The sequence below is a fragment of the Tenrec ecaudatus genome, chromosome 4 (genome assembly GCF_050624435.1).
Source record: "Tenrec ecaudatus isolate mTenEca1 chromosome 4, mTenEca1.hap1, whole genome shotgun sequence".
NCBI lineage: Eukaryota > Metazoa > Chordata > Mammalia > Afrosoricida > Tenrecidae > Tenrec > Tenrec ecaudatus.
The window spans coordinates 56,254,121-56,267,418 of NC_134533.1; the positions used below are offsets into that span (position 1 = coordinate 56,254,121).

General features: G+C 48.0%; 1 protein-coding gene across 1 annotated transcript in view; it reads left to right on the forward strand.

Moving 5' to 3' along the window:
• Window positions 1-4,037: 4,037 nt before the first annotated feature.
• RRAS2 (RAS related 2) overlaps window positions 4,038-13,298 on the forward strand; it is a 60,783-nt gene continuing 51,522 nt past the window's right edge. The window contains exon 1 of the mRNA XM_075546021.1: window positions 4,038-4,417. Within this exon, the coding sequence (XP_075402136.1) occupies window positions 4,310-4,417 (108 nt within the window). The 5' untranslated portion in view covers window positions 4,038-4,309. The remainder of the gene's footprint in view (window positions 4,418-13,298) is intronic.

Here is a 13,298-nt window from a genome sequence, read left to right on the forward strand (position 1 = left end):
ATCATGAAATGTCAGGTATCAGGTATCAGGCATCAGGTATGGGATCAGGTATGAGGCATCAAAGACCCAGAACAAAAAATTCATATCAATGTGAATGAGGGGGAGCACAGAGTGGAGACCCAAATCACATCTGTAGACAATTGGACACCCCCCTACAGAAGGGTCACAAGGAAGAGAGGAACCAGTCAGGGAACAGGATAGCACTGACGAAACATACAACTTTCCTTTAGTTCTTTAATGCTTCCTCCTCCACCCACCCCCACTATTGTGACCCCAATTCTACCTTACAAATTCAGCTAGACCAGAGCATGTACACAGATACAGATAAGAGCTGGAAACACAGGGAATCCAGGACAGATAAACCCCTCAGGACCAACAAAGAGAGTAGTGATAGCAGGAGGGGAAGGGGAATGTGGGGGAAGAAAGGAGGAACCAATCACAGTGGTCTACATAAAACCTTCTCCCTGAGGGATGGACAACAGAAAAGCAGGTGAAGGGAGACATCGGTCAATGTAAGACATGACAAAAAAAAGATAAATCATTGAGGGGTTCGTGAGGGAGGGAGGGTGGAAAATGAGGACATGATACCAAGGGCTCAAGCAGAAGGAACATGTTTTGAAAATTATGGCAACAAGTGTACAAATGTACTTGACACAATGGATGGATGAGCCTCTAATAAAATGATAAAAAAATAAAAACAACAAAAAATTGTATTTATCATTTTATTGGGAGCCCTTACAGATATAACACTCCATAGTTCAATCACATCAAACGGTGTTGTACAACTGCAACCACAGTTTCAAAACATGTTCTTTCTTTTTGAACTCCTTGATACCTGCTCCCCCTTATCCCTTCCCTCTCCCACTCTATCCCCCAGGAAACCCTAATTTATTTAATTTTTTGCCATATCTTATACATCCAATATATGCATTCATATATAATTCTGTTGTTCGGTCCCATCAAGTGGGGTTATACAGTCATCAACTCGATGAGCTCCCTATTTCCCCCTCCCCCCTCTTACCCTGCCCTCAGGGAACGGGTCTCCTGTTCCGGTCTCTGAAGGGTTATGTGCCTTGGCTTTCTTCTATCAAACAATCTTAAATATAAAGATGAACCTACACAAATCTCATGTGATTAATGAGGTAAAGCAAACAAACGATAATAGTAAGGGGAGGAAATCTTCAAACTAGAGGATAGTTATGTGGATTTATCCGCAATGAGTTTTTGATCATCAAATTTGGAAACTCCTGAGGGTTCCTCCACCAGCATCACAGAAAACAAAGGGATTAACTAAGGTCATGAGTTAGGACCAACATTTGATCTTCTCTGGTCAAAGTGGTTTTGTGACTATTATAGTTATATATCTGTATCTAGAGGGGGAATATTGAAGCAAATGGGGTAGAATGTTCACATTCTAAAAAAATAGGAAAGGGTATATGGGTATTTTTTTGTAGTTATATATTAAAATTATTCACAAATAAGTGATTTTAGTGTATTGGAAAAGTTTATCTTTAACATTAGCCAGCTGATTTTGGTTGGTAACATTGAAAGCATCATCGTCAGGAGTCAGTCAAACATGTGCTTTCTCACCAGCAGGCCTTGATGACCTTGGCTATGTCAATGTCATAGAGCTTCTGCACAGTCTGTTTGATCTGGGGCTTGTTAGCCTTGACATCCACAACAAACACAAGTGCGCTGTCATCTTCAGTGTTTTCACGGCTGGTCAGGGGATCTTTGATGATGGCATAGTGGTCAAGCTTGTTTCTCGTGGGGATGCTCCTTTGAAGATATTTGGGCTGCCCTTAGCCTCAGTGTTGTGGGCTACAGGAAGGTGGATGACATACGGATCTATCTATCTATCTATCTATCTATCTATCTATCTATCTATCTATCTATCTATCTAAAGGTGGCTGTAGACACCTGTCATCATGGCCTTCTTGGCCTTTAATACCTTTGCTTTGTTCAATTTCAGGAGGGGCAGGGTCTTCCTTCCTTGCTGTTGGTATCATCTTCATAAGCCATTTACGATTGTATTTTGATCATGAGTCTATGGGTTAGGAAGAAGGGTTTGCCTGGGCATTCCTTACTTGGAGTCTTGCATGCGGTTACAGTCAGATACTTGGTGGGGCTGCAATCCTCTGAAGGCTCAACTGGGTTGGCTGTCCCAAGAGGTTCACTCACATTCTCGGCAGTCAGTGTTTGTAGTCTGATGGGGCCTCAGCTAGACTATCGGTTGATGTGCTTCTCCAGGGTAGTTAAACATCTCTTGACTTTGTTTCCCCAGCAAACATCCTTAGGGAATGTGTGCAAGTTGCATGGCCTCTTCTGACTTAGCTTCTGAAGTTCTGCAGCACTTCTGGTGCCAAGTGAGCCACTGGGTAGTATCCAAGAACTTGTAGTCACGTCCTAAAACTTCCATAAATGCTTCCATCATGACAAGCACTTTTTTTTTCATATTGTTCAATAATTTCTTTATTCTGTGAGGGTTGCCTTTTTTTTTCTTAGACATTTTATTAGGGGCTCATACAACTCTTATCACAATCCATACATATACATACATCAATTGTATAAAGCACATTTGTACATTCTTTGCCCTAATCATTTTCAAAGCATTTGCTCTCCACTTAAGCCCTTTGCATCAGGTCCTCTTTTTTTTTGCCCCTCCCTCCTTGCTCCCCACTCCCTCATGAGGACAAGCACATTTTAAGAAGGTGTTTTACCTATATCAACTCACTTCGTTCTTATTAAAAATTCCATGAGGTAGGTAGGCTTATGACCCTTCTTTTACTGAAGAGGAAAATGACCCAGGAAGGTAAGTTTCCAGCATCATTAGCACTAATGGGATCGCCATCCACTGAGTCTGGCCCAAGAACCCCTGCCTTTAACAGCTTTAACTACTATCCTATATCCTGACAGCTGTAAGTCCTTTGTTTAAACTGCCATCATCATTTGACATTCAGTTACCAGCACAGAATTTCCCTCAACACTCCTAAACCATTTGACACCATGCTGTCTTCTCAGCTCTAGCTTTTTGCATATGCTGCTTTGTTTCCCTGAAATACCATCACTCCCTGCCCACCCCCTCCCCGTTATTCACACATCTTTTAAATTTATCCGAGGGATCTTTCAGAAGCCTTCCCTGACCACCCAGCAGCGGCTGGGTACAAGCCTTCCCTGACCACCCAGCAGCGGCTGGGTACATCTGCTATCGGCTGGGTACATCTGCTATCCGCACACATGCAAGGGGTGTTCATGAACTTACAACTTGTGTCATTACGCTTTGTAGTTTGCCTTTTGCCCTGGCTCCTTGGCTCCCTACGTACCTACCTACCTACCCACCCACCCACCCACCTACCTACCTACCTACCTACCCACCCACCCACCTACCTACCTACCTACCTACCCCAGTGGACTCCAAGTGCCACGAGGGCAGGGGCAGTGTATTTCGTTCACGACATTGCTAGCATTGAGCACAGTGCCTGGTACCCTGGTGTGGCATATGTTGTTCAGTAGCTTCAAATCCATCTCATACTCCCTCTCTTCAGATACAATTACCATATATTTCTCACACGTAGACACTCTCCTGACACACAAAATCTGTCATCTTCACTATTGGCCACATATGCCTATGACTTACGCCCTATACTCAGCCACTGTCATACACAATCACCGTGACACAACTCCCGCCCTGCCACATATAGTGTTTGTCACACATTCACGGCCTTCATTCTTCAAACACAACTGTTACTCTCCTACAATTTGACCATTTTTCACCAGCCCGCCATCACAGAGTGTAATTTTCATCGGCACCACCCCTGACATAGACCAGTGTGGCCACACACTGTTACTGTCCGCCCGCACCCAGCACACTACAACCAACGAACTGGAGAGCCACGTCCAGGGGGGTCTGAAGTCCTCAACGCCCCAATCTCAGCCTCAGCCCCGAGCGGCCCCGCCCAGGCCCCGCCCCCTAATGCATATGCAGCACCTCACCCTCGCAGCCCGGCCCCCAGACGGCCATTTGTGGCGGCGCTGGAGGCTGCGTTCGGAAGGCGCTGCGGAGCCGGGTAGAGGAGCGCGCCCCCCGGCTGCTGCCGCCCCTGGCCCCAGTGGACACCCGGCGTCCCCGCGCCGCGGGCGAGACCCGGCCGTCCCCGGGCCGCGCGGCTGCGCCCACCGCCCCTCGCGCCAGCTCCCGGGACCCCCGCCCGGCCGCTCGTCCGCAGCCCGCCGGCCGCGCACGTCCCGGGAGCCGGGCCTAGGGCGGGCGGCGACTCGGCACGGCCGGGCTGGGCTCGGCGGCGTCCCCATGGCCGCGGCCGGCTGGCGGGACGGCTCCGGCCAGGAGAAGTACCGGCTGGTGGTGGTCGGCGGAGGCGGGGTGGGCAAGTCGGCGCTCACCATCCAGTTCATCCAGGTGCTGGAGCGGGCCTGCCGGGGGCGCTTGGGCGGCGGCGGGCGGGGTGCACGCGCTACCTGTGGCGGGGCGGCCGCCGCGACCCCGCCCGGGAGGCGCCGCGCGGGGGGCCTGGGCGCGCGGGGCCGCCGCTGCCCTCCTGCCGGGCGCCCGCGGCGCCGCGCTCCTGCCCGCCCCGCGCCGGGCTGGCGTTCCGGGAGTCGGGCTTCTCTGGAATGTGGCCGGGAGGGCGGAGCTGCCCGGGTGGGAAGCGCAGATCCACCTTATCGCCAGGGCGCGGGCTGCAGCCCTACGGGAGAGGCAGCGCCGCCGAGCCGGGCTTCCTGCCCGGGGCCCTGGCGTCGGGCACTGGGGCCTCGCGCGCTGCCGGTCCAGCGGGCCCCGTCGGCGGGGTCGAGCTGGCGCCGCGGCCGCGGCTCCGCGAGGGCTCCGGGCTTCGCCGCGCTGGCGAAGCCGGAGCTGGCCGCTTCCAGCCGTGGCTCTTTGTGTGTGTGTGTGCGCGCTTCGAAGTTCTCTTAGGTAATATGTTCGGGTGGGAGTGTGAGAGGATCCCCCAGGGAAATGGTGGCCTCGAGGAAGTTCAAAACGTTCTCCAAGGGGCAGGGGACCCTTCCGTAGGAACCCCTGATATCTTCCTGCAAATCGCTGTGCCAAGGTGAAGTTTAGCATGGCTGTCAGGTTCAGGGATGGCCGAGGCGTGCGTGGGTTTTGTGTTCTAGCCATCCTTTCCCCCACCCCCACCCCTTTCTGGTTACTGCCGGCGGAAAGTCAAAGGTTGTGGTAAGAAAAGAGAGATAGAATTCTCCATTCTTAGAATTTGCACTGGGTGAAAGGGTTAAGTGATCTCTTGGGATTCCCCACCGCCACTCCCACCCCCAAAGAACCCCCCCCCACCGAAATCTTTCTGGCTTTGTCAGTCTGAAAGGTGTGGTATATGCTGGTAGAGAAGGAAATGTAGCCCGTTTTTGTAGGTAACAAAGATATCCTTACTGTGAAGACGCTTTGGTGAAATACTTATTTCTGGTGTTGGTTTCACCCGCGTCTCTATGGCTTATCTCATTTCACTTCGTGTGTATAGTGACATTAGAATACTGAGTACTGTACCTTAAATGATTGTTACCTTTCAGGTTGACTAAATGAGCAGCGATAGCTGCTATAATATTCCAAAGGATTAAAAACTGCTGTTATAACCTTTGTACCCAGGAAGAGGATGTTTATGTAATGAGTATTTACAGCATGCTCATTAGTGGGTTAAAAAAAAATCACACTGAGCCAGAGGTAAGATTAGTTTAAGTTTAGCAGGCTGTGGAATCAGGGATGTTTCCCTGGGGCTCAGAAAGGCTTTAAGTAACTGATAGCAAAGCAAAACGATTTATAGCTAACCTTTTCTCTGGGGGCTGGAGTTTGATGATGGAAGGAGTGGAAGAAGAGTCCTGAGCTCCAATATTGATAATTCAGAGTTATCTGAAATATTGAATGCACAAATATGGTCCCCCCCCCCCCCCACACACACACAGGTTATCCGAATGTATTTGAACCTTGAGGCAATTATTTAATGAAGACACTGGAACTTTTTGTTTGGAAAATGGTATCAGAAACCATGAAAATAAGATCATTGAAGAGAGTACCCATAAACCAAACTCCTTGCCATTGAGCTTGTTCTGATGCATAGCAACCCTGTAGGACACGGTAGACCTGCTCCCGTGGGTTTCCGAGACAGCAGCTCTTCATTGCTAACCTCGTCGCGGATTTGCAGCCTAACTTGTAAGCCACTATGCCACCACTGCCCCTATAGAGCGCTACAACGAATCAAACCAAACTCGCTGCCATCGAGTTGATGCCAACTTATTGCACAGCATAGACTTGCTCCTGTGAGTTTCCAAGACTGGAAATCTTGCTAGGAGTAGAAAGCCCACCATCTTTGTCCAGCTGAGTGGCTGGTGATTTTGAACTGCTGACCTGGCGGATCACAATCCAAAGAGTAACCACTGTGATACCGGGCCTCCTCAGTGCTCTGTTACAGAGGAATTCCTCCCTGTGTTTAGGTATTCTCCCAAACCCAAACTCACTGCCAGTGCGATGATTCCGACTCCCAGCCACCCTGTGTTTCTGAGCCTATAAATCGTTATGAGCAAATAACCTGAATTTTCTTTTGGGGTGTGGCTGGCCAGTGCCTTAAGTATTTCACAAAGGGAGTGATACTGACCCTGGGGGGCAATGGCATGGTGGTGGGTGGTGGGAGGCTTGAAAAAGCAAATACCCACACTTTATCCTGGATTATAGTTTAATTTCGGAGGGGGGCGGTGAGGTGGGCAGTGCTAAGCATTTTTTTTAAGGGAATTTAGTATTTCTTTTTCCTCTGAAAAGAGGGCAGTAGGGCGCTGAGTAATTTTTTTCCTGAAAAGCTTGGGAGCCTGTTCTAGAGGATAAAGAAGTCAAGGACATGCAGGCATGGGGACAGGGATGCTTCCATTGGCAAAGGTGTCTGTGGAGCCAGACAGGCTTAAGCTACGCTGCTGCTAACTGACTGTGGGAACATTGCCAAGGTAGTCAGCCTCCCTGAACCTCACTCAGTGTTCTCATCAGCAAACTGACTCATTCCTTGTCACCAAAAAACCCCTCACTGCCATTGAGTCAATTGTGACTCAGGCTACTCTACAGGGTATGTAGTGGAATTGCTCCAGAGAGTTTCTGAAGCTGTAAACCATCCGCCCTTCTCCTGAGGAGCAGCAGCTTGTGTGTGGGTTCGAAATGCCAGTCTTTTGGTTAGCAACCCAGCACTCACTCTACTGTGCCCCAGGGCTCTTAGACATTCATTGTGAAGGTTTTTCAAGTTGTACACACCTAGCACTCACATAGTAAGTGTTCAGTTAGTGACCTCCATTAGGACTTGTAATGTGCATTTATATGCAATGGGAACTCAGAAGAAGGGTGAAGTCAGTTTGGGAAGAGTTGATAGAGTGTTCTAGTCCCTACGAGAGGACATGTCCTCTGTGTGAAGGAGAATGATGGAAGACAGGGCACGTGGGGCCAGGGGAGGGGACAAACATGGGCTCTGAAGTAGAGACTTTTTGGAGAAGCAGGAAGGAGCCAGACCACCTGACTGGAATCCCAGCATGGCCACTTGTTTCAATGTTGCATGTAAATAATCTTGTTCTTAGGGACCGTTGAGTCATTTTTGACTTAATGAACCCATGGGACAGTGGAGTAGATCACCAGGTTTCTCCCTAGGAGCTGCTCAGTGGGTTTGAACCAGGACTTTGAAACAGCTCGTTCTGGATCTGTCCGCCCCTGAGAACTTGCCTCCGCCCCCCCACCCCAAACATACGGAATCAGAATCCACAGTTTAATAAGAACCCAAGGTAATTCCCGCCCCACTACCCGATATTATGCAGTTCCACTCAAGGTATCCAAAATCAGAACCTACATTTTAACTTGATCTTCTTTATGTGTCTATAACAGTGGTTCTCAACCTTCTGCATGCCTCGACCCTTTAATACAGTTCCTCATGTTGTGGTGACCCCAACCATAACATGATTTTCGTCTAACATTTTGCTACTGTTATGAATCTGGCGACCCCTGTCAAAGGGTCCTTTGACCCCCCCCCCCAAAGAGTCAAGACCCACAGGTTGAGAATCGCTGATCTATAAGAAGCACCTGGGGTATAGGACTCTCCTGGGGGTCTCCTCGAACCATAGGTTCAAAGTCAGTTTTGTGGGGTGGAAAGGGAAATTCTCAGCAGGGTGTGGGGCAGGTTGGGGGCCTAGGTGTGGACTTGGGGCCTGTGGGCAGCTAAGCACTTAATCAGTGCCCCGCAGGGCTCTCTGGTGCATTCTACGTCAAGTTAACTTCTCTGTACCTTAATGTTTGTTTCAGTCTTGAAACTGCACAAAGCACCACATACGTTCCTTGTGGAAATTAAATGAGTTAACATATGCCATGGGCTGACACTATAGCCCTGCTGGCCCAGGCTGTTAACTTCAAGAGCAGCAGTTTCAAGCCATCACCTGCTGCTTGGGAGAAAGAAGAGGTTTTCCACTCCCGTAAAGAGTTCCAGTCACAACCCCTCACAAGGGAAGTTCTACTTGTAGGTCCTGTAGAATTGATAAGACTCAAATGGACTCGACGCCACGGGCTTGGCATGGACTCTACAGCATTGGGTGTGATTCCTTTTTGGGGTCTTTGGCGCAAATAAAATAACGCATGGAAATCGTTCAGTTCAGTGTAATCTGCAGAGTAAGACATCAATTCCATGACAGCAGGCTTTGGTTTTGGGGTTTGGATTAGGTACCGGTATATCTCAAAGTTCTTCCAAAACAAAATTAAAAATATTTGTTTCTCTTTTACATTGAATCATTTATTTTACCTCCACTGCAACCTTGCCTGAGTAGCATTTCAATTAAACTCACAGCAATCAAGTCCGTTCCAACTCATGGAACAGAGTAGAACTTGCCCCTGTGGGTTTCTGAGGCTGTAAGCCTGTGTGGGAGCAGCAAGCCGCCTCTTTCCTCCAGGGAGTGACGGGGTTAGCAGCCGACGCTGCCACCAGGGCTGCTTCAGGTGATGCTAACCGCTTCCATTGTGAATTGGGGCAACTCTCAGTTTGGAGTTGACTTGAAGGTGTAATCGAGTGATTCTTGACTTTTTGAGTTGATTGGCTTTATCTGGTAACAGAAGCGCTCGCGTATGCCGTACAACATTTGAAGGGAGCGTCCCCTGGCACCCTCCCTTTTTATCCAGCGGTTTGTCGGATGTGGAGCTAGGTAAAAGGTAGCTAGCTTGAATTTTTCTCAGTGTTCACAACCTGTCAAACTGGACCTGTCTCAAACATTGCCTTTTACCTAGAGCTTGCCTTCTGCTGAGGTCGCCGTATTTTCTTAAGGCTGAGATCCTAGAAACGATTTCAAGGCTCCTTTGTGCTAATAGTCCATTGATTCATGTGTGCAGGCCACGGGTTTAGATTCCCAAATTGCTCCATCTTCACATTCTCTCCTGCTGTTAGAAAGTTCCTTGAAATGACTCTTCACTTTCTGTTTGTGAATTTTAAACGCTATACAGTAGCTTTATTTTTTAATAAAATGACTTATTGTGCATTTTCAAGGTAATTTACAAGCGAATCCTTTAAAAATCCGGACTCCTACTTAGTTTTAACGGTTAGTTTTTCTCTTTTGTTTTAGCAGCTGAAACTACCTGCTGGCATTTGGATACTCCTTCTTACAGAGGGTGAATGCTTTCAGCCGGAGGGGATGCTAGCCTTGTTTCTTGATTCCGAAGTCATCCTTCTACTTAGTGTTTGTCTGGTTTGGGTGGGAGAAGTTGCAGGCCTATAGTGGGGACGTTGAGGAAGCTGTTTTCTTCTCTGTATAGTACCAGTTAGTGCGATGGTGGCTGCTATGCACTGGGCTCATCTGTATGGATTGTCAATCATCGGATTGAGCTCATCTGTATGGATTGTCGCCTGTCATCCAGGTGAATGAAGTGTCGGGTTGATTGATCCTAAGCTTTGAAATGAAGTAGCTTACTTAATTTGGGTAGAACAAACTGGCAGCTTAAAGGTAAGGCAGGGGTGGAGCAAAGGCTTTCTAAAGGTGGTGCTAAAATTTTTTCTTGGTCTCAAAATTGAACAGATTTTTATATGTCTTGTGAACGTATAGGAGCTGTGGTGGCGAAGTCAGCAGTTAAAAACCGTTGACCGCTTTCTGCTCCTGCAAAGCCTTGGTCTTGGAGAGCAACACGAGCAGCCCTGGCATCTTCTCCAGAGTTGCTGTCAGTGGGACTAGACTCAACTGCAGTCAGTTGAGTTCTTTTTTTTTTTTTTTTATGGAAAAAAAAATGGAAGTGTTTCAGGCTACCCATTAGTCCTACTTGTATTAGAAGTAGGACTAATGGGTAGCCTGAAACACTTCCCCAGTTTGCAGAAGACTATGAATGGCAGGATAGCCCAAATCCATTTGCAGTGTCCCCACATAGATTAAGCCTTCATAGAATTCTTCCTGATCACTAACCTAGGATATAGATAACATCTTGCCCTCAGGCAGAGTGCCTTGGAAAGTAGATTACGCCCACCTTCTCCAGCCTGCCCAGGGAGGGGCAAATCTTTTTAAAGGCTGTTTGCCTGATGGAGACAGCTCCCCGGCATGGTACTGGGGGCGCACAGCCAGGAGTCATGCTCTGTCAATCTCACCCAGACTGCCTTGGTCCCAATGCTCTGGACCAGTCTTGTGAGCCCTTCTATCTAACATAAGGTTCATGCCCCAATCATGGCCTTGCTCCTGCAGTCCCTTGTAACTAAAGTCTTGCTCTGCCACCAGTCACGGAATTGTGGCAGTTTCCTTTCGCATGCTTTGTTCAACTGGATCCAGACTGAATCCTTGGGTACCGTTTTGACCTCATGCTAATGGTCTCTCTCATCTCTACATGATGTGCCTTTGTCTTTGTCCCATTTAAGACTTAGTAATAAAGGTTCTCCTTAAATTATATTTGACCTTGAGGCCTCTTTTGTATGCTAAAACATACTTCCTTGTGGACAAGTGATATGAGTAAAAAGGCGTTCACTCTGCCAGCAGACAATACAGAGTTAATCGTTATCGAATCTTCTTGGAAGCCTTGATCTTGAATTACTTTGGGGAGAGCCACTTTGAGCTGCTGAGTCTGTGTTTGGGATTGGAACTTAATGTCCTTGCGAAGCCTTTGATTTATTTCTGTTTTGCAAAGAAAATGGTTTTAGGTATTTACAAAAGGGATGAATATTTATGCATTTGTCACATGAAAAATGGTGGAATCGAAGTTGTCTAAATTTTGTTACTAGAGACATAATTAGGCTGAATTGCTTGATGCCTTATAAATTTTATATTTAGCATAAATAAATGATGGTTTCCTGGTTACATAGCATTAACTCATAGTTTAAGATGTAGTCACAGGATGCATTTTGTGTTTATTAGCAGTTTAATAGTGCCAATTAACTTAACAGTGTCACCTCATGCTGCTTTTTTCCTTAGAGAAAGTTCTTTATGTCTGTAAGAGTTCAGTACTAAAAATATGAATAGAACTGTCAAGATATTATCAAGTTTTCTAAAAAAAATTTTACCCAGATTTTCCAAATGCTGAATTCTTTTCTTTACACACACACACACACACACACACACACACACACACACACACACACACACACACTTCCCCCTCCCCTCCCCTTTCTCCTGCCCCTTTGAGAATAATTTAAAGCTAGAATGCCCTTAATCCTTAAACACTGGGTTCACACAGCTATCCCTGTGAGGGTGGGGCAGGGTCTGGCAGTGCTATGTGCCGTTGTACACAGGGTTGCTTCGAGTCACTCCCCACTCCTGGCTCCGAACAGCAGCACCCTTACACGTGGAGTCCATCCGGCAGCAACAGCAAACCCAAATCTGTGTCGTCCAACTGATTCTGACCCATGGCAACCCTATGGGACCGAGTAGAACTACCTCAGAGGACACATCTTTACAGGAGCCGAAAGCCTGATCTTTCTCCTGGGGAGTGGCTGGTGGGCTTGAGGTCAGCAGCCCAGTACCTCACCCACGACACCACCAGGACACCCTGGGAAACTTCTCTCACTGCCCCCGTGCCAATTCTGACTCGTGCTGATCCTGCAGGACAGGGAAGACCAGCCCCGGAAGGTTTCTGAGACGGCGCTCTTTGCAGGAATAGAGCCTCCTTTTTCTCCCAATGAACTGCTGGTGGTTTTGAACTGCTGACACGCAGCCAGCAGCCCAGTGAGTAATCCACTACTCCTATGGCATATATAGGTGGTACAAATGTTAAGTGCACTCTGCTGGTAAGCTCAGGGTCAGGGTTTTCAGATTCACCCAGAGGTGCTTTGGAAGAAGTGCTGCCCATCTGCTCCTGTGAAATCAGCCATTGTAACCCACGGAGCACAGTTCAACTCTGACACACAGCGAGCCGCCGAGATTCCACTAGACGGCGCTTCCATGTTGACTCCGCACTCCCAAGTCTAGGAATTTACCCTGAAGATATACTTCCAACCCAATGGGAATACATATGCCTTGTGTGTAATGGCAAAAGTCAGCACCTGCATGATTGGAGAGTGGGTTGATGAAATAAGACATATTTACTCGGTGGAGCATTATGCAGCTATCAAAGGACGAGGAAAGAACTGTGGTACTGAAGAGTGCTGTCCAGGGTATGTTCTTTACTGAGGGAACCTAGGACAGAAGTATCATCTGTATCGAATACCTCCTTTTGTGTGAGAAAGAGGAAAATGAATTTATACTTGAATTTGGTCATTGGAGCCAAGCATGTTCACATGTCACTGTAAATCAGAAATTAAGAGGTATTGGTTCCTATCTCAGTTATCTAGTGCTGTCTGCTGGGAACCCAGACCCAGAGGAAGTTGATGCCAAGCCACATGGAGGCAGCAAGGGGTGCTGGGTCCACAGGTGTCCAGTGGAGTCAGGGACCTTCCCCCAGAGAGAGCCTCTCTCTCCAACTGGCACCCTGAATTCAACTTTCCAGCCGCCCAGATGATGAGAATGTGAATGTGCTGGGTGGAGCCATCCACTCGTGGTGTTTGTGTTGTAGCAGCGTCGGACATCTTAGGCGTCGGCGCCACTGAAGTGCCCCAAGCAGGCGGCATTGATAAATGATTTGCCTACAGCTTGGAAGCGAAAGTCCGAATTTAGGACACTGGCTCTAGACAATGGCTTTTTGCCCCCTGTCAGCTCTGGAGAAAGGTCCTTGCCTGTTCCTGGTAATCTTCGTGTGGTTTGGCATTTGTCTCCCCCTCTCTCAGCTTGTTTAATCTTTTTTATCTCACTACCCTCCACAACTGCTACTGCAGTACCGTAATAAAGCCCACTCCCTGGTGGGATTAGAACTGCTGGTGGAG